This window comes from Rhipicephalus microplus, chromosome 10, assembly GCF_043290135.1.
Source record: "Rhipicephalus microplus isolate Deutch F79 chromosome 10, USDA_Rmic, whole genome shotgun sequence".
In the NCBI taxonomy this organism is placed as follows: domain Eukaryota; kingdom Metazoa; phylum Arthropoda; class Arachnida; order Ixodida; family Ixodidae; genus Rhipicephalus; species Rhipicephalus microplus.
The window spans coordinates 100,284,802-100,306,637 of NC_134709.1; the positions used below are offsets into that span (position 1 = coordinate 100,284,802).

Consider the following 21,836-nt stretch of genomic DNA (forward strand, 5'->3'; position numbering starts at 1 on the left):
CAGGTTGAACTCCAGGACCTAGTGACCACGGTCCGTCCCCCAGACAAGAGCGAAAAAGGCACCAAGTGCCTTTTCTCAGGGAGGCCCCAAAGCCTCGACCAGTGTAGGTGCCAGCTAACCTAATTTTGAGGCAAAAGAGGTCTCAACAAAGGTGCCGAGATGCCAGCCTCCCTTGAGGAGGCCAGCATCCTCGCCGGGCACCAGCACTGTTGAGCACCCTGGTGGTGCTGAGTCCATGGACGTGAGTCCATCGGACACTGAAAGCCTGACAGACCCTGCTCCAACTAGCAGGGCGATTAGGCAGCCCATCATCCCTCCCTGCAAAGAAGGGAAAGGGAGCCGAAACACATTTTCGGTTCCACAAAAAAAGAAGTGACGAAGCACACGAATGGCGTCGCTTTGTAGCTTATGCACAACTAACTCGAAATACTAAATTTTATACACATCATTTCACGTAATGGCATACATCATCCATTGAAACTGCTGAGGCATGACATGAAACTTGAGCGACATGAAGGACATATTTACAAGCTTCTCTCCTGTAGCGTTATGCTTGCAGGAAACGAATCTGGGACCAAAAAACACCAAAATACTCAAAGGTTACACTGTTATACGTCGCGACCGCTCACAAAGCAACCGGCTGTCGGGCGGCGTCGCCATTGTTGTCCAAAGTGGTATAGCGGTAAGACAAGTTATAGTTAACAGTTTTATTGAATTGGCCGCAGTCACCATTTTATCACATAAAACTATCACTATTTGTTCCATATACATTCCACCTCATACACATTTTACTGTAAAAGATCTAGAATTGATTGCAGAACAGCTACCCAAACCTTTTTTAATGGCAGGAGTGTAAAGACAGACAGTAGAGGGCAGGTAATTGAAGATTTCATTCTTACTGTAAAGGGGGTTTATTGAAGGAACTGAGCAAGCGGGTGGTAGCTCGAAGGGAACGCAGGCGGACCCAGATGACGGTGTTCGATCGTCGATCTCGTGCCTTTTTCTTGTGTTGATGATAGTTGTCCTGATGGTATCAACATCTTCTTTATTCACTATAATTACCCCCGGCGAAAAAGTTGAAGCCATCCTGGCAATCTAACACGTAGGGACAAGCGGGTTGAAGTAGGGCTTGAGACGGTTTACGTAAACAATATCACGTCCAAGCCGACGACGGTCACTCGGTGGCGTGAGGGGTTCAATGGCGTAGTTCACGGGTGAAGTACGCTCGACCATGCAGTAGGGACCATGATAATTAGAGAGTAGTTTGGGTGATACACCAAGGGCGCAGGGCGGTACATGCAGCCATACAAATGCTCCAGGAACAAATGTTGGTGCAGAACGATGGTCGTCGTCACGGGTCTCCTTCTGGCGCTGTTGGTCGGATGTAGTAAGCCGCTTGGCTAGCTTGCGGCACTCTTCTGTGTAACGAGCGGCTTCGAGACAGGCTTGCATTCGGAGGGATCTGGCGAGTATGGCGGTAAAGTGTCGATGGTGTGCGATGGTTGGCGACTGTGCAGGAGAAAAAATGGGGAAAACCTGGTAGTGACTTGCGTAGCGGTGTTATACGCATATGTTACAAATGGGAGAACGAGGTTCCAGTTTGTTTGATCAGAAGTGACATGCGTCGCGAGCATGTCCCCCACAGTACGATTAAGCCGCTCAGTCAAACCGTTCGTCTGTGGGTGGTAGGCTGTACTCTTCCGGTGTGCAATATGGCACTGTTGAAGAGATGCTTGGATTACATCAGAGAGGAAAACATGCCCTCGGTCACTGAGGAGTTCATCAGGAGGACCATGACGAAGCACAAAACGAATGAGTATGAAAGTTGCGACGTCTTGTGCTGCAGCTGTGGGGAGAGCAGCAGTTTCAGCGCACCGTGCAAGATGATCCACAGCCACGATAGCCCATCGGTTGCCTGCCGTTGTCAATAGTAGTGGTCCGTAGAGGTCAATTCCTACACGGTCGAATGGGCGGTCTGGGCATGGAAGGGGCTGCAATGAACCTGTTGCAGGATGTGGCGGGTTTTTCCGCTGCTGACATTCGTGGCAACCGCGAATGAACTGGCGGACGAAGGTAAACATTCCACGCCAGTAATATCTTTTTCGTAAACGCTCGTAGGTCTTGAAAACACCGCCGTGAGCACATTGTGGGTGGGAATGAAACGACGCGCAGATAGTAGAGCGCAGCGTTCGGGGTATGACTAGTAGTCATTTCCTACCATCTGCTGAATAGCTGCGCCGGTACAAAAGGTCATCCCAAATACTGAAGTGTGCAGCCCGGCGGCGCACGGTTCGAGTGGTTGGAAGTGTCTGTGCCTCAGATAACGCGTCAAGAAGCGAAGCGATCCATGGGTCATTGCGTTGTGCAGAAGAGATGGTGTCGTCTTCGAGAGCTGACAACGTGTTGTCCGAGGAAACAAATGCAATTTCCGGGGATAGGGGAGATCACGATAGTGCATCAGCATCAATATTTTTGTGGCCGGAACGATATACAACGCGGATGTCACATTCTTGAAGTCGAAGAGCCCAACGGGCAAGACGACCCAATGGATCCTTAAGCGAAGACAACTAGCATAATGCGTGGTGGACTGTTACTACATCAAAAGTACGGCCATAAAGGTATGGGCGGAACTTGACAAGCGCCCGAACGATCACCAATCATTTTTTCTCGGTGACGGTGTAGTTCAATTCAGCCTTGGTGGGAGTTCTGCTGGCGTAAGCGACGACATACTCTGCGAATCCAGGCTTGCGTTGCGCGAGAACGGCACCGAGGCCGACACCACTGGTGTCGGTGTGGACCTCAGTTGCCGCCGTAGGATCGTAGTGACGCAGCATTGGTGGTGAAGTGAGGAGATGATGAAGGATATAGAAGGCTTGGTCACACTCAGAAGACCATGACGAAAGATCAGTGGCCCTGCCTAGAAGTTCGGTCAAAGGCGCAATGATAGAGGCGAAGTTGCGCACGAACCGGCTAAAGTAAGAGCATAACCCCACGAAGCTCCGTAACTGCTTTATAGTCGTTGGTTTGGGGAAGTCGGCGACAGCACGTAATTTAGCCGGGTCTGGAAGTATACCGTCCTTTGATACGACGTGCCCGATAATCGTAAGTTGCCGCGCAGCGAAGTGGCACTTTTTGATGTTGAGTTGGAGCTGAGCATTCTTCAGGCACGTGAGGACGTGTTTCAGGCGCTCGAGATGTGTCGCAAAGTCTGAAGCAAGGACGACAATATCGTCGAGATAACAGAGACATATTTGCCACTTTGAACCACGAAGAACCAAGTTCATCATGCGCTCGAAGGTGGCAGGCGCGTTGCAGAGGCCGAAGAGCATGACATTAAACTCATATAGACCGTCGAGTGTCACGAAGGCTGTTTTTGTTCGATCGGCGTCTGCAAGAGGGACCTGCCCTGAGTACCCTGAGCGCAAATCTAATGATGAAAAAAGACTCGGCACCTTGTAAAGTATCAAGAGCATCATCAATCCTGGGTAAAGAATACACGTCTTTTTGAGTGATCTTATTTAGGTGCCGGTAATCCACGCAGAAGCGAACGGAACCGTCCTTTTATTTAACGAGCACTACAGGTGAGGCCCATAGACTTTGTGAAGGTTGAATGACGCCGTGTTGCAGCATACCGTCCACCTGTTCAGTAATAACTTGGCGTTCCGGTGCAGAAACACTGTACGGTCATTGTCGTAGTGGCGCATGGGAGCCGGTATCGATGTAATGTAGAGTGGTAGAAGTGCGGCCAAGTGAAGGTTGAGCAACATCGAAAGATTCGCGGTATTGGTACAGCAGTTGGAGGAGTTCAGATCGTTCAGATGGTGACAGTCCGTCTGCGATCGCCGAATCGAACACTTTCGAAGCCTGTAAGTCAAAGTGGTTAATAGCACTGACGGCGGCGAGGTCACTTTGCGAGGATTCTTGCGGCACGGTAAAAATTCGTCCATTATTAATGGGCTGTACGCATCCAAGAGATTCGCCTTTAAACAGTTTGATGGTATGTGGAAAGGCATTGGCAAGGCAGATAGCACTGGTTCCATGACAAATTGCGAGGGCTGAATAAGGAAGCAGAAGTGGTTTTCGACTTAGAAAGAGGCTTGATGGCTCAAAAAATGCTAATTCATCACGCATGTCGTCGGGGACTACAGAGAGCAAAACAGCTGTTGTCGGTGGAATGTCAGTATCTTATTTGACAACTAGCTTGTGTGTGGCTCGATTCGTCTTGTCGTAGGGCTGGTCAAACAACAGAAGCAGTTCAAGTTCGGAGCGGGCACAATCTATAACTGCGTGATTACGCGATAGGAAACCCAGCCAAGTATTATGTCATGAGAGCAGGAGGAAAGGACAATAAACTCAACAATGTAGCGGTCCTCTGCAATTGTGAGTTGGGCAGTGCAAACGGCTATAGGTCGAACAGGTTCTCCATTTGCTGCACGTAGGGACATCATACCAAGCAGCTTGGTCACCTTTCGGAGCTTGCGGCAAAGTTTGGCGCCTATAACAGACACAGCGGCACCGGTATCTACAAGAGCATATGCATGGGCGCCGTCAACAAAAACTTCGATGATATTTGACAGCTAAGTGCGAGGACATGAACGTTTCGGTAGCGCAGATCTTGCCTCCTGAACTGCGACGGCTAGTTTCCCTCATTTTGAGGGGCTGGTCGGGGACGCATGGGTGACAGGGAGCGATGATTGGGTGAAGGTGAATGACGAGACGAAGTTGCCGGATAGTCACGGGAAGGCATGCTTGACTGATGATCCGAACTTTCACAACCAAAAGGGGGTCGGTCCATGTAGTTGATCCGGGATCGGGCGTCTGTGTAGCCGGGCACGCGACGACGGCAGTATCGGGAGATATGGCCAAGGCCGCCGCATGCAAAACAGATGGGCCGGTTATCACGCGTTCGCCAGGCATTTGCAGCGAGGGGCGCCGCCCACGCGACATAAGGCTGAGTCGGGGCTGTAGTAGCGAGGGGAGGGGCCCATGCGACAGAAGACTGAATAGGAGCGGTGACATGTGGCAGTCCATTGAACGGCGAGAGCTGGTGTGGCTGCTGCCTCTTTACTGCGTCAGCATAAGTAAGAGGCGCAGCGACAACTTGCTGCTGAAAGGGCACTGGCATAGTCTCGGCAATCTGGTCCTGAAGCACATGTCGGAACATGGGAGCTAACGGGGTCGGTGGTCACTCTTGCTGCGGCTGCGGGAACTCTTGGCGCTGACGAAACGGCAGGAGGGAAGGCTGACGTGCGACCTCCTCACGCACAAAGCCTTTCATTTGTGCTAGAAGGCGGGAGTGGTCAGGCACGGCGTCCAGTGCAGCGAGTGATTAGTTATTAGGCTGAAATGGATGACGGGTGAGAGCTCGTTGCCGTCGCAATTCGTCGTAGCTCTGGCAGAAAGTTACAACTTCAGACACTTTACCAGGAGACTTCGCAAGGAGCATTTGAAATACGTCGTCATCGACACCTTTCATAATGTGCTGGATTTTGGCACTTTCGCTCATTGCGGCATCGACGCGCCTGCAGAGATCGAGTATATCTTCGATATAGGCGGTAAACGTTTCGCCAGGTTCTTGTGCCCGTGTAGGCAGGGGTTGTTCGGCGCGCAACTTCCGCACGACCGGGCGACCGAAAACCGAGGATATTGCCTGCTTGAAAGCGGTTCAGTTTTCGAACACGGATTCGTGGTTTGTGTACAACAGCTTTGCCACATTAGCCAAGTAAAAGTTGACAGTGCTCAACTTGGCAGCGTCATCCCACCTGTTTGGTCCATTGACTTTTTCGTATACAGCCGGTCCTCAACGTCCTGGTCTTTGGCGCCCGAAAAGATCGGGGGGTCTTGCTGGTAAACCGGGGCAAGTAGCGGCCGCGAGAGGTGGTGTCTGTTGGGCAGCGTCAACTTGCATGGTCGACGGCAGGGTGCGGGATCGGAGTTCCAGGGTGTAGGTGATGTAGTTACCCAGCACGATCCACCAATTGTAAAGGGGGTTTATTGAAGGAACTGAGCAAGCGGGTGGTAGCTCGAAGGGAACGCAGGTGGACCCAGATGACGGTGCTCGATTGTCGATCTCGTGCCTTTTTCTTGTGGTGATGATAGTTAAGCTGATGGTATCAACGTCTTCCTTATTCACTATATTACGAACAATGTGTGTTTTAAACACTGGATCACCAACATACTGCTCTCCAGGCACAGGAACCATGAGTTGCTTGGATTTGGCACTGTGCTCTAGCTCACTGTTTGCTGATTTTACATGGGAAACAATAAACAACCCTTACGGTAGTGACCATCTACCGTCGATTGTAAAACTAACATCACCACTTCCGACCATACGCTCTCGACCAAAGCGTTGGAAGCTTCACAAAGCTAACTGGCCTTTGTTTACACAGAGAGCTAATCTACAGGATGAGCTCTCTGAACACCTAACAGTAGATGAAATAAATGACAAGTGCACCGATTGCACACTGTCTGCGGCAGAGCAAGCTATTCCCCAGTCTTCAGGACTAGTGAGAAGAAAGCTAAAGCCATGGTAGACCAGTGAGTGTGCAAAATCCAAAAAACTACAAAATAAAGCATTGTGCAACTTCCCTAGGTACCCCACATGTTACAACCTCCTCGCATTCAAACAAGTTAAAGCAAAAGCACAATATATTCGTAGAGATGCAGAAAAATCGTCCTGGCAGAAGTACATATCTACAATCAATAGCACAACCACATACAAGAAAATGTGGAACCAAATTAGAAAATTTAGCGGCGACTACTCCTCATACGCAATACCCATACTTACAGACCCAGGCACACAGGCATCACTAGTGGAGCAGGCGAACATTTTAGGCGAACACTTTTACACTATATCCAGTTCCGCTAATTACACGCCACCCTTTCTGGCATACAAACAGACAACCGAAAAACAAAAACTACCAGTAACCTAGATGAGCTGTACAATGCTCCCTTGACACTACAAGAGTTAAGCACTGTGCTTTCGGCGGCAAGAAAGACAGCAGTCGGGCCAGACAGAATTCATTACACAATGCTCGCGCACCTGTCTCAAGCTTCCGTGCAAGCATTATTGAAGTTCTTTAACGTGATTTGGAAAACTGGCAAAATGCCTACAAAATGGAAAATGGCAACCATAGTGCCATTTCTAAAGACTGGAAAACCACCCACTTCACCGGGTAGCTATAGGCCCATAGCACTTACAAGCTGTATGGCAAAATCATACGAAAGCATAATAAACATAAGGCTAACATACACCCTTGAAATAGAGAACCTACTAGATGGTCATCAGTGTGGGTATAAGAAAGGCCATTCAACGATCGATCATCTTGTCCGTCTCGAACACACAGTACGTGAGGCCTTCTTACATAGGCAACACTGCCTAGCAGTGTTTTTTGACCTGGAGAAGGCCTACGACACTACGTGGAGGTACGGTATACTGAGAGACCTGGCGAATCTCGGAATACGCGGAAGAATGCTTGACTGCCTCTCTGACTTTCTATCAAACCGAAACTTTCAGGTACGGTTGGGCTCCACACTATCGCGTGTTTTTGTCCAAGAGAATTGTGTGCCGCAGGGTTGCGTGTTAAGCACTGCACTCTTCGTAGTCAAAATGAATTCAGTTAATGAAGTAATCCCACCCTCCATCATGCACTCATTATATGTTGACAATCTTCAGATAGCATGTCGAACCTCAAGCATATTCACATGTGAAAGGCAGCTGCAGCTAACCATCAACAAACTGACGAAATGGGCAGATCAAAACGGCTTTCGCTTTTCTACCCGGAAAACCATTACCCTACTTTTCTCACAAAAGCGCGGCTTGTATCCGGACCCTGTTCTTAAAATCAACAACAGTGTACTGCCACTCAAGTCAGAACACCAGTTCCTAGGCCCAGTCTTTGACAGGAAACTAAACTTCCTCTTTTCTCGTTTGTCTCTAAACTTCATTTCCCACATGAATTACACAAAAAAGAAAGCAAACAAAGTGCTCAACATTCTGAAAATACTATCGTGGAAACACTGGGGTGCCGATCGAGCCTGCCTTTTACGCATATACCGCTCGATCGTGGGCAACATACTTGACTACAGCAGCGTTATTTACGATTCAGCCGGAAAATCTTACCTCAAACGTCTTGACCCAATACATAATCATGGACTGCGCTTGGCGACTGGGGCGTATAGAATCTCACCTGTCCAGAGCTTATATGCTGAGAGCAACGAGCCTTGCCTGGAACAAAGAAGAGCGCTACTTACTGTATCCTATGTATTAAGAACCCGATCGAAACCAAGCCACATATGTCACACTATTGTCTCTCACATCGGTACCAGAATACAATACAACAGACCGCACATGATAAGACCACTTCTCCTGTGCTTTGAAGAAATATGTCTAGACTACAAAGTACCGAATCAGGCACTAGGCGTTGTCCGAATGCCAGAAAGACTGGCTCCATCGTTGGACTTTTCGCACTACACTGACCCTTCTTTAGCTCATTTAAAGAAGAAGGAAACTCCACAGGAACAAATTATCCAGGATTTCCTAGCCGTACAAGAAAAATATAACGCACACTTTGAATACTACACTGATGGGTCAAAAGCACAAGAATATACAGGAAGTGCTGTCATATCAAAACACTCAGAAACATGTATAAGACTGCCGCCATTTGTATCTATCTTCACAGCAGAAGCATATGCTCTTTTGATTGCTCTCGAAGAAATTTCATCAAGAAATCACAAAAAAGCTGTCATATTCACTGACTCACTTAGCGCATTAAAAGCCCTACATTTAAGGTCGGAAAACGAACCGTTTCTCGGGGACATTTTACAGAAGCTAGAAAGAGCTGAGAAAAATGGCAAGACAATCCGACTTGTATGGGTGCCGAGCCATGTTGGTATCCCAGGAAACGAAAAGGCAGACAGGGTAGCAACAAGGACAGGCCATCAAAGCATAGCAGAAATAAGGGCACCATTGAGAGACTGTTCCAACAGTTGTCGGACAGCCTTTAGGGCAAAATGACAAGAAGAGTGGCAGGTTCAAGTGCATAACAAACTTCAAATTGTCAAGCCTATTCTACAAGAATGGAAGTCGTGCAATCACCAAAAGCGCTTCATCGAAGTAACACTATGCCGTCTTCGGATAGGTCATACTCACCCACAACATTTTATTGCGCGGAGATCAGCCAGAATGCGAACATTGCAAGGAACCTCTATCAATAATATTTTAATAACATGCCCAGTCTTTGTAAAAAGAAGACACGCTTATTTGAAACGATTTTACAGAACACAAACACCTCTACACCCAATGTTAATACTATCAGAAAATGCACTTATTCCCATACAGGATGTTTTTCGGTTTCTAGAGGCCGCAGGTCTTTTAAACAAACTGTAAACAGAAATCTGTTTTTCACCTCACATTTTAACACTATTATCAAAATCACCTAGTGTCTGGCGCATCATAGCCATTGTTGCTTTTGTGCCATAAAACCCAACGAAACTAACTTTTCTTCTTCTGCGCCCCACTATGTTTCAAATCTAGCTATTGTTTGAGTTTGCTTTGAAATCACCCAGTGCTAATTACCATTTGCCTTGACTTCACTTCAAGTAAAAAAAAAAGTTGTGATGTTCGCACAAGCCCATTGTTTTAATTTTCTTTGTTTCAGATTTCCAAAGAGACCTCCGAAGCTGTGGTGAACAGGGCATTGGAATGACGCCCGGGTGGCGCCGTGCAACTCTAGGACTGTTTGCGACGCGAGTGGATTCGTGCGGCCAGCGTGCTCTTCAGCAACGGCATGCGTGCTTTTTTGTAAATACGTGTGATTCTGCGTGGTGGACTGTTGGTGTCGAGTGGGTTACGTCAGTGGTGTGTGAGAGCGTGAACGTGCGAAGGTTGTGTTCGTGAATTTGTTGTGCAAGTTAGGTTCAGTAACTAATTAAATAAAAACGAATGTGATCAAATGTGTCTCCCCGGGTTGACGCTTTTTCTAGCCTGAGCACTACTCTTGTCTTTTTTTATTGACCGATTAATTCATTGCATGTTAATGAGGAAGACAATCTGATGGGCTAGTTGGTCTACAATTGTTATTACTAAATAGAGTGCAAAAAATTAATATACACAAAAGAAAACAGAGACAGAGGAAGATGAGCATTCTTTGAGTATGTGTTCATTATTTCTTAAACATTACATTCACACATTAAATGAAGTTGCAATGTTGCGTTAACAAGCCTTGTTGTTTCTGAACGTCTGCCAATAATGACACGCACATCCACCTTTCAGTACCACAACTCTGTAAAACTTCTAGCTGACCAGGAGTTGGCGTAACGCTAAATCAGAAGCACAGATTTCGGATTAGCGGTGCAGAAAACCATCTAAGTTTCCACTTCTTGAAATGAACAGTACATGAGGCAAACTATATGCTGCAGCCACGGATTGCGAAGTTGCAAATCGAATACGGCACTTCTCCACATGTGACATTGTTACATTACTATATTTACAATGTCTTTGCGTGGCAGTATTCCCCAGACAAAGAGAGTTGCAGAACTTCTCTTCCGGTGTAAACTGTCATTCTTGACTTGAGGAGTTTTTGTAAGAAAAAAAAAAAAGTTACGATGGTGACTACACTTGGAGATTTCCGCATTAGCTCATGATTTTGTCCGGCTCGGTCTATTATGTCATGCACATCGTAAATGTTGGTGTCATATAATTGAGCCTAGTTAATTTCTTTAGTGCCTTTTAGAGGCTTTGTTACAAGGAACAGGCACCATAAAATCATGCACGCGTCATGCGTCTGCAATAGCAGGGCCTTCTATAAAAAAATGAATAAACAAAAAGATGCTCAGTACCAGAGCTACACTTCTGGGTGAATTGGTTATGGAAGGTTATTGTAGGTTGCGATGCAATGTCATGGTTCAGAACGAAAACACGAAGGCACAAACGCAGGCTGGGTCACAGAAAGAAGCTTCGAAACCTTTGTTGCAGTAAATACAAAAAAGAACAAAAGAAAATGAAAGAATTTCAATGAGGTTCAGTAGGATCCAAACATCGGACCGTGAGAACAGAATGTCAATTTTGTTTATTTATTTATTTTTATTTATTTAAAAATACCTTACAGGCCCTTGTTGCAGGGCATTGTGTAAGGGGGGTTACAAAGGGTGAGTGTCGCGACAAAACCGTAAGGAAACATCAAACTTTGAAAGAACTCAACAAAAAATAACGCGTTATACGTCACTAAAGAGAGAATGTACAAAAAGTCATTTGAAGTTACACATCGGAACATTGCTGGTGGGAGGAGAACAAATATCCGCAATACACTTACTAAAAAACACCTAGCACACACGTAGCCAAAAATATTTTAGAGCAGCGCGCAGAAAGCAATTTGTTCTTGTTTAAGAAATACAGGATAATAAAGGGCGATAAGAGAGTTTTTCTCGTGTGTATAAGAACATTATAAAGTAGGAAAATGCAGGCGGTCACAAAGTGTGAAGCGAAAAAAAAAAAAAAAGTGCGTGCTCTTTACTGAACGAACGCAAGGCCCTAAGCTGTAAGCGGGAGGAAAATGGAAAAAACGAATGAATATAATTACACTGGAACGATACAGGAGGTGCAACAAATACTTGTAAAAAAAAACCAATCGAAGTCTCTATGACTGAAAGAAAGAGTGAAGAAGTTGTCTGAATTTTTCGGGGTCTGATTGATATACAATGTCATTCGAGAGATCATTCCACAAGCGGATGACGCGAGGAAGAGCCGATGAGTTAAAGGCGTCCGTTGACCCATATAATCGCGTGAAACTTAAGTTATTATGCAGCCTACGAGATGTAACGCAAGGTTTATCGAGTTGAAATGGGAATGGTTTGTTACTGTAAACATACTTATGGAAGAGGCATAGGAGAGAAATATCCCGCCGAGTACTCAACAGTTGAAGAGAAAGGCAAAGTTTAATTTCCGTTATGCTGCTATTGTAGTCGTAATTTCGTGAGATGAATCGGGCTGCCCTATTTTGAATAGCTTCAAGCATGTTGATTAAGTAATTTTGGTATGGGGACCAGATCGATGCGGCGAATTCAAGTTGTGGGCGAACGAAGGTCTGATAAGCTAGCTGCCGAACATGGGATGGGCAACTATGCAAGTTGCGGCGTAAGTAACCCAATGATTTTGAAGCTTTCGCACAAATGGTGGTGATATGGTGTGACCAAGAAAGATTTGGTGTGAAATGAATACCGAGGTACTTGTAGGATGATGCATACGACAGAGGGTAGTCATCAATTATGTACGAATGGCTAGAAATATGTTGCTTGCGTGTAAAACACATAATTTTGCACTTCTGCTTGTTTAGCGACATAAGCCATTTTTTGCACCAGTCATTAATCTTGTTGAGGTCGTTTTGCAGTGTTAGGTGATCATCGGTACAGGTTATTGAGCGATATATAATGCAATCATCGGCGAAAATTCGCATGCGAGATGAGGTGCTGATTGGCAAATCGTTAATATAAATTAAGAACAGCAGGGGGCCGAGGACGCACCCCTGCGGTACACCTGAGGTTACGTGGGAAAGAGGGGATTGGATATTGTTTATTACCGTGAACTGCTGGCGGAGTGAAAGAAAGTTTCGAAGCCAAGATAAAGTGAGCGAATCTAATCGGAGTGAAGATAATTTAGAAATCAGACGACAGTGGGGTACGCGATCAAATGCTTTTGAAAAATCGAGAAAAATGCAGTCAGTCTGAAGGTTACTGTTGATGTTGCAATGTAGTTCTGACGTAAATTCCAGCAGCTGTGTTTCGCACGAAAAACCTTTTCTAAATCCATGTTGGTTGATAAAAAAGTAATGGTTAGATTCTAAGTGCCTGAAAACATGAGAAGCGATTATATGTTCCAGGAGCTTGCAGCAGATGCACGTGAGAGAGATGGGGCGATAACTTTCGGGTGAATGTTTATCGCCAGCTTTAAACACAGGGACTATTTTACCAATCTTCCAGTCAATGGGAAGCTGGCCTGTTGCTAATGATTGTCTGAAAAGGTGATACAGGATATTAACAGAAACAGAAAGGGTGTTTTTCAGAAGTTTGGAATTTATACCGTCAATGCCAGCTGAAGTAGATAGTTTAAGATTAGTGACAAGAAGTGCGATACCCTCAGGCGTTATTTCAATAGGTTGCATATAATCTATGTTGAGATCGGGAACGTTCGGAACGTCGGCGTGGTCTTCCCGGGTGAAAACGGATCAAAAGAAGGTGTTAAATGCTGAGGTGCAATGACTATCTGAGAGGGGAGCATGGTGATCATCTAGCAAGGAAATCTGTTGTTACATATTTAAGGCTTTGTGTTTTTTTCTCTCTGTGGCGATATTATATTGTGGGTGCATGCGTCTGCCGCCTACGTTTGAGGAATTCACTGTTGGCGGCTGCATCCATTGCGCCAATGCACGTGTGTGGGGATATGCATGGCGGATATAAATTTTGAATATACATGTGGCAATACCCTGCGATGTGACAGCTCTACGAAAAAAAAGGGGCTGCGAGAACATTACCTACGTGACTTACAATTACTTTATCTGTGATCGGCCCACTTTGGTGTGGTAATAATAGAGTTTCTTAAAGTTAACCGTATGAAACTCAGGCACTGCGATCGTTGAGCCATCATGGTAATCACGGGCAGTACACAAATTTGCCTAATTTTCGTGCTTTCGGCTTTGAACACACTTGTGGCTTTGTTCATTGTTGTGTTTTGGTTTTATTGGTTTTGTTTCAAATGAAATAACGGACCTTTGCGAACTTCAGGAGCCGATTTGAACTGGAAAGCCCAGAAAGGTCGAGGTGGTGAAGCGCAACTGCTGAACCTTTGCAGAACTTCGTCTTGCGACAAAGTGGATCCGGGCCCCAAGAAACCAAACAGAGGTGGAAGAACGAAGACTCGGCAAATTTGTGCACTACCGATCACTTCCACGTTGGCTGAAGCGCCGTACGTTGCAGCTCCCATAGTCACTAGCGCCTGAATTGCCTCTAGTAAGTATTGTAGGAAACCCTATGGTGGCAATGACAGCAGAACGGCTGATCCGAATAGGGCGGACCAGTTGTGGAGATAATGCAGCGGTGTACTATCGTGCTTACTGTCAGCTATGTGACTGTCGACGAGATCGAACTAGCAGGCACATTGCCTTGCAAACTTTAGAAAGGAGGCGTACAGTGGTCTGCTTTGTTATAGGAACTGTACCCTTTGTCGCATCCATTTGTTGGACTTATGTCATTCAAATACTGATAATCACTTTACTACATAATCAGATACATAACAGAGTTGCCTACCAGCAGTACAACCTGTCAAAGTTGTTAAGTTGCTGCTACACACAAGTCTTGTGTGTAATGGAGTCTAGACACAAGACTTGTGCACAATGAGTTTCGCTAGTACATGTCTCGCGGCAATTTAAGCATAAACCACAAAAATCTTGTTGTGATCTATTTCTGAAACCAGAATAGTCTTGCCACTAAGTGCACTGCTGTAACAGAGTTTTACAATTATTTACCCATCTGAGCTGGCCATTTGAGTGTCCTTAATCCTATTGATGCAAACATAAAAAGAACTAAATTTCATCATTTTCAGTGTGCACACGCAGTCCAACACGCCTCAACAACCAACGACGCTTACTTATACTAATAGATGCGACTTGATGAAATTGTGTAGCAATTTTCGCATTTGGGTTACGGGGCGTTTCTACATAAAAAAATGGAAAGTCAAGCACATCTGTTGCTAAATAGGCCTCTATCTCGCTGAGGCAGTTAGGGCAAAGAAGGGATTCCAGCAAGCATAGTAGCACTATGGCATTTGTGACATTGTAAAAGTGCAAGAGTGTTTTCACATTTCGGTATTGTGCAAAAATACCCAAGTTTCGCATACTGGGTGGCCTGCTGTCGTGGAGTGCGACACTACGCGAGTAGCTAGACAGCAGCAGTCACGAGTGAATCGGAAACAGAAAAGTGAGACAAAAAAATATGCTGCTCCTTTGTCCAGCACAGGCTGTGCACACCTCCCTAATTTTAATTGCTTGCTTTAGAGTACTCACCACCATTGGTTGAAACAATTAGACTATTTTACAGGGGAGTTTCCATGCCTCCATGCTGGGCTTTTATACTTTTGTTTTGCATCTTTAACAACTAATCGAACAGCGTTACAGTGGATGCATACACATGGAAACGGTTGAATTGGTGCACACGATGTTTCATTGCCTTATTAACTCACACACATTGCAATATACAAAAACAAGGAAACATTGACTTAACAGCCCACAATTTCTGCACCTATATGTCTGAGGTAAAATAGTCTATAGATGCCGGCAAAAAATTTTTTTTGCAGGTGCTGTTTATATGGTGACTTTATCCTGAGAAACATCTGTATATAATTTATTTTGAAACTCAACTTGAATATGCAGCAGTGCCACAGGAACAAGCAATACATGACCCTTTTTAACTTATCCCCTTCGGCACTTGTTTCATATTTTGGGTATACAGAACATCAATTTCTGTCTACCTATAATTTTTTTCACCATAAATTTTATCTTCATTTTTTACATTAACATCTCACAATCCTTTGGACCCATTACGTAAGGGGGGGATGTAGAATAATTGCTAAGACTTTGTTGTATAGAATCACAAAGGCAGCTCCAAAGAGAAAAAAGGTACTAAAAGGGAACAACGTAGTATCATATAGTAATTATGACATTGCATTACAATAGACACAATGAATGAATAGAAATAGCCAATAGGAATAAAATATGTATGCACTGACGAATATTCATAAACCAATAAAACTTCGCGGATAAATTACAAGGCACGAGAATTTTGTGCCAGTAAGCAGGATTTTGGCACAAACAAAGTGCATGAAAAAGTAACACAGCAGCATTACAAAAGAGCAGCTAACATGTAATTACAGGTTAAATGCTAACGACAGTAGAAGATGCGTTGACAAGAAAATGCAATGGACGGCGCTTTAATAATTTCTTGTTTGTGTTTCTTGCATTGTTGCTAAGGTATGGCGTGCATCACGAAACCATTGAAAGAATCTTTTACTAAATTGCAAATTTGAAAAATAGAGAGCTCGCAAAGACTGTTTGTAGGATGCTTAATTGTAAAGTGCTTTTTATTATTATTATTATTCAATAGATAGGTGCAACTTCTTCTGGTCACTGTTGGAAACACTTCAAAATTAAACGTGTGCATCAAAAGCCAGTTTATAATGGCAGCACCATTTGTCGCTTCAGCTGTACTTTGTGCTGAGGCATGAAGGACAGCATAAAGCACTTGATGCCATAGTTGTGACAACAGATTACCACGAAACACATACATACACTTATGATTTATTGTAAGCAAAATGGGTAGATGCGGTATCAGGCAAAAACCCACTGCAATGCGCACTGCAATGTTCGACTCCTGCACCAATCACCACATAAAAGAGTTGGAAGTTCATCTCTAAAGGCTATGTATAGCTTGTGCCTCAGGGACACCACAAACATGCCAAGACGGTTTGTCACTCAGTCAGTACAAGCCTAGACAGATGAGTTCAAAATCCATATCAGCCTGGACAAACTACCACGTGAAGTGTGGGTTAGCTCGAGGGCATACTGCGTGGTTGAGTGGACTCTGTCGAAGCGACCAAGGGCATCACGTCAACGTCAAAGTCTTTCACATAGTCTTTGGCATACTTTGGATTGTAGTAGACTAGAAGCCGCTTGTCCCTGTGCGCTTCCAAGCCAAGTTCAAGCCGGAGCAGCTCCCAAGGCACATCCAGCGCATGTCGTTCCGCCCACAGGTAGAGCTCGCCCCGCTGCTTGGAGCCTTGGATTGGCACCTTGAGTCGCAAAGAAGCGCAGAGTTGTGTGTAAGAAGGTGAAGAGATTAATGAAGGCACTTGACCACCAGAAGTGTTCTTGAATTATAGCTGTGTTTTCACCACAAAATGGTATACCGCACTAGAAGAAACCAAAGGCATAGGACGTAGTATGGCCAAGGGCACACTCAGATTTTCTTCAACTGCTGGGGGGGGGGGGGTCCAAGTGAAAGTCTTTCCAGCTGGAAATATGTCCTGTTCAATAAGCCTGCTAGAAATAGTTTCTTCACCTGACGTTCATCTTACGTGCACACGAGTTCTTGGCAGCCATACTTAGTGTATGGCTGTCAGGAACTTATGTGTAGCCAAATGAAGTGATCCCTGCATCGCATACCTTGGGAGCACTGTGTGAAGGGTACTGTGTTCACTCGTCTAGACATGCACTTTTGTCTCCCAAGGTGGGGTTAAAAAATCTTAAACCGAGACGTTTCATGAAAGATCTATGCCCATTTTCTTGCAACGACAATCTTTGGGCACGTGTTTGGGCAGAAAGCTGTGGGAACAAAGCCGAACTAGATCAGAAGTGCCAATTCTTGAATAAGTCTGTGATAGTATTAAATGTTTGCATTACTATGTTTGTGCATATGTTTTGAACATCTATCAAGCATTTGTACATTATTTTGGACATCATTTGTAGTTTCATCAGACAGTCGTAAGCCTTATTCATGCGAGGGCCACACCTTGTGATGGTTTCAAAAAAAAAAAGTGTACATATTATTGAGTAAGTATGCTAGTGATGAGAAGCAAGAATTTTGAAACTGGTTCGGCTAATTAAAGTCGTCCCCAGGTTCCCAACTTCAGAAAAGTGGGCTTTGTGCCGATGACAAGTAACATTTATTAGTAAGAGCCGGCACACATGACAATAAGAAAAATTTTATCTACAATGAAGAAAGTAATCATGATCATATGTATGTTTATGTCTGCTGCATGATGAAGGGCTGCTCAATGAATAACAATTACCTCATGTCAGACAATTTATTTGTTTCCAATAACACAAGTGAATTTCGTGCTTTCATCCCACAACGCCCTTCTCTGATGCCCTCTGCAGTACCTGTGTAATTCACCCAGCATGAATTTATTTGAATGGACACTAAATCGAAACACTGACTTGGTTTCGATTGACAAACTGTACTATGAGAACTGTAATGCCATATGTTTCACAATGATAAGTTCATTATTTGCAGATAAAATCATAGTTGAAGCTTCATTTTTAGATTTCATGCTGAAATCTACGTGCATGATGAAAAAAACTTTCAAAATATATTTTTCGTATTTTCTTGAGATTGGCTTGACAAGATTTTCTGAAACATTGTATGTTTGGTCTATGGCACCCACGAATGACAATTTACTTCATTTTTATAAAGTACAAGCTACCTAGGACCCGGTAGACACCTTCAAAATGTATGACGTCCCGGTGTTGGGTGGTGCGACTTCCCGGAATCGGATGGTGGCATCTCCCCCTGCATTTTCTTTACGAGTGATTTGTCGGTTACCAATCATCATCTCGCGGTAAGAGTAGTGTTTTCGAAATTATGAAATGGTAGTTTATTGACAAGTTAAAAATCAATTAGTTCTTTATATTCTCTAACACCACAATCAGGCGCTCGGTTTCAATGTCAACTAAAACCAGAGCTAACCAATATGTCCAACTGGCTTGAAAATCGATCATTGAAATTTCAATCTATGCCCAAACTGCTGCTCTTGTTTTCACTTATGATTACAAATAAGCTCACATTTTTTCAGTGTGCATCGTGAAAAAAAAAACAAATGCTTTGACTAAAACTATAATTATGCACTAAATTAGCAGTTTGTCAACTAATTGCACACAATAGCTTTGCTGAGTGCAATTAGTTTATGAGTGCAGTGTTGCACGATAAATGCCGTATTTAACAGTTTTGATGCAACTCAGAATAGTTAACGATTTTTTAGTTTTACATTCCGCAAACACAATGTGATTAAGAGGAACCCCATAGTGAAGGGCTCTGTAAAGTTAAACCTTCAGGTGTTCCTTAGCTTGCACTAACATTGCACAATAAGCAGGCTTCAAGCATTTGGTTTTTATCGAATTCGACCGCGACGGCCGGGATGAGCCCGTGACCTTCCCATCAGTACCTGAGCACCGTAGCCACTCTACCACCTCGACACACTCGTGAATTTCATGGAGTGAAACGAGTTCAATAGTCCTAACCACTTGGTGCAGTGGTGATGCCGCAGATTATGGATCCTTCCCTTCTCACTCAATTCTCGGTGCTTTGTCACTCTGAAACTGAGAAGAAGGGAATGTGCCCGCTCTTGGCAGTACCAAGCGTAGCATGCGAACCTTTCCCTAAAAGTTACTGAAAAAGAGTAGAACCAGATTTGATTGATTTGTGGGGTTTAACGTCCCAAAACCACCATATGATTGAGAGACGCCGTAGTGGAGGGCTCCGGAAATTTTGACCACTTGGGGTTCTTTAACGTGCACCCAAATCTGAGTACACGGGTAGAACCAGAGTAGAGCATTGAATTAGCAAAGCTTTTTCGTTACTGAAAAGGGGGGTGACTGTGTAAGCGACAGACCTGTCAATTTGTATGCAACATAACGCATATTTTTTCGCAGGTTTTGTTTCATGTGAGTTGATCCTGTATTGCATGCCTTCTTCCTTTATCCCCTTCCTTTTCAATGGGACATTTAAACTTACTGGTATATGCAGACTTAAGAACGTGTAAAACCAGTTCATAGTTTCCGTTCTCTTCTTTTAGATTGTTCATTCTTTGTTTCCTACAAATTTAATAAAAACCAACGCATAATAAAGCCAAGGAAGGTATAAGAGACATTACGTGTGCTGTTTTTTTTAACTGTGCAGTAATTTCCAAATAATTGCGAATGAAGTAAGGCGAACAAAAGGACAACCTTACTTTTCTACGTACTTTCTTCCTAATTATATCAATAATTATTAAAATACAGTGAAGAAAACAGTACAATTAACGTCCCCTGTACCATCGCGGGTTTCACCCTCTGTTGGTTTGAATTAAGATTGTATCAAAGACAGAAACGTACTCCTAAAATTCCTTTTCTTCGTTCGTTCGCTTATGTGCGCGCCATATCCTACGTCAGATAAGCGCCCGCTCACCCAGCAAGAAGTTCTTCTAAAGCTTCTAATCATGTCATGCCAGCCTTAATTAAAGGGGCCTATTACTTTCATTTGAGCTCGGTGCGGTCTCGTTTTGGTGCCGTCCGTGTCGCTGATGTCGATGCGACGTTCTTTGAGCGGTTCCCCGAGAAGTCTCATGGCCGCAGCATTTCCCTGCAGCGTGGACATGGCAATCTTGTAGTACTCCAACTCAGTCATCTTGTTGGCCAGGTAATTCTTGAACCAGAAAGTGCTGCCCACCAGACCGATTCCGACCAAACCGGAGATCTGCAGCAGCCGATTGAAGCTAGGCAAACGCATGGCGTGGCCACCACCACCACAGCTGAAGTCCGTGAAGACGGCTACCTCACATTGAAGGGATGGAAGACCGAGATCGGGCCTTTCTAGTTTCGAAATACGCCGAACAACGCATCGGTAATTAACGCTAACACGTTTCAACAACGCACTGCGCCGGCTGCAGCACGATCGTCTGCACAGCTCACGCAAAAGTCAAGGTCGACTGGGATTGACTTGTCTTGACTTGGTTGGATTGGTCGACGCCGAATTCGATGATGATGGGACTGGCCGCGACAATAAGCGGTAGCTTCGGTTTTTATGCTCGGTTTTGGCCCGTCAAGTATCGTGAACGATAGCTGCCCTTAGATTCGAAGCGATTTTGATGGAATGCTTGAGGTCCGTGTGTGTAGTTTAAATTAGGTGGTCGTTAACATAGCTTTTCCTACAATATTTACGAATCTCTGCGCATGGTAAAGAATCCCGGCAACACGTCTATATTTCAGGAACCCTCTACTAAACTTTGCTTTAACCTCTTACGCATAATCAATTTGTGCTCTTGGGACGTTCAACGTCAACAATTATTATACTACTCTTAGATTTGAAAGTGCAAACACCCGACTAGCGCATGCTGTTAAAGAAAAAAAAAATGTTTATGAGCTTCCAGCACCAGTGCATGCATTAATTGAAAATAGCTCACAACACGTACGATAAATTTCTTCACGTCAATTCAGATACATGACCAATAATTAGCGCCGTCCAATTTAACGACAAGAATCATCTCCTCTTTTTTCATACTTAGGGTGCACTTCGTCATCTGGGACAATTGTTCACATGTTTTGGCACAGCTGGTCGGGAACTTGGCAAATTTAGGGAGTTTTATGGCACTGCAGGTGAAAGCTTGCAATGCCGTGCCATTTAGTATTCGATTTTATTAATGAATGCGAATATCGGCTAGATCATTGCGATCCCTGCATATACCAAATATCAAATAGGCGGGCTGTTCGCGATGCAAGGTCGCCGCGTTTATCATTACAACCGTACATTCGCGAGCTTGGCACATCTATTAGTCGTTAAACAAGTATATTTATTTGTTCGTTATTCAATATTTCTTTTCATTCATTCATTCATTCACTCGATCATTTGAGACAGCATGAGCGCGTTGTCTGCAGCCCCGCACGAGTCATGAAAGTACAATGCATTTAAGCAAGACATTTTTTAAAAGCCTAACATGCAGCCTAACAAGCATCTAACATGTTTCAAAGCAGATTCGGCTGTAAGCTGTACCGATGTCATGGTTCTATTAGACATGTACGCACTTGCAGTAATGCGCCAACAACGTACAACGGAGGCAGAAAAAAAATATAAAACTCTGCACACTTTCTTGTACTTTTTTTTTTTCGCCTCACGTGCTGTTCGCATTTGGTGGGGTCATATCCTGGTTAATCCGACGTCGCTTGATTGCAGCTTTGCGGTTCAGCGTGTCGTTTGCACAGATCTTAGACGTAAACAGGTTTAGCAAAGAAAGGTTATTCCGCCTCGGTTTCTTTGTTTAC

At 44.4% G+C, this 21,836-nt stretch overlaps 2 protein-coding genes across 3 annotated transcripts in view; one reads left to right on the forward strand and one right to left on the reverse strand.

Annotated features, from left to right (window-relative positions):
• LOC142774829 (TBC1 domain family member 7-like) overlaps positions 1–9,954 on the forward strand; it is a 54,223-nt gene extending 44,269 nt beyond the window's left edge. For both annotated transcript variants that reach the window (XM_075875951.1, XM_075875950.1), the window contains one exon: positions 9,660–9,954. In XM_075875951.1, the coding sequence (XP_075732066.1) occupies positions 9,660–9,707 (48 nt within the window). In that variant the 3' untranslated portion in view covers positions 9,708–9,954. The remainder of the gene's footprint in view (positions 1–9,659) is intronic.
• Positions 9,955–13,298: 3,344 nt separating this feature from the next.
• On the reverse strand, positions 13,299–20,505 carry LOC119180704 (uncharacterized). Its single transcript, XM_037431834.2, has 2 exons — positions 20,053–20,505; positions 13,299–16,834 (listed from the first exon to the last, which is right to left on the reverse strand). The coding sequence occupies exons 1-2, from the start codon at positions 20,305–20,307 to the stop codon at positions 16,592–16,594; spliced, it is 498 nt and encodes a 165-aa protein (XP_037287731.2). The 5' UTR covers positions 20,308–20,505; the 3' UTR covers positions 13,299–16,591.
• Between the last annotated feature and the right edge of the window lie 1,331 nt (positions 20,506–21,836).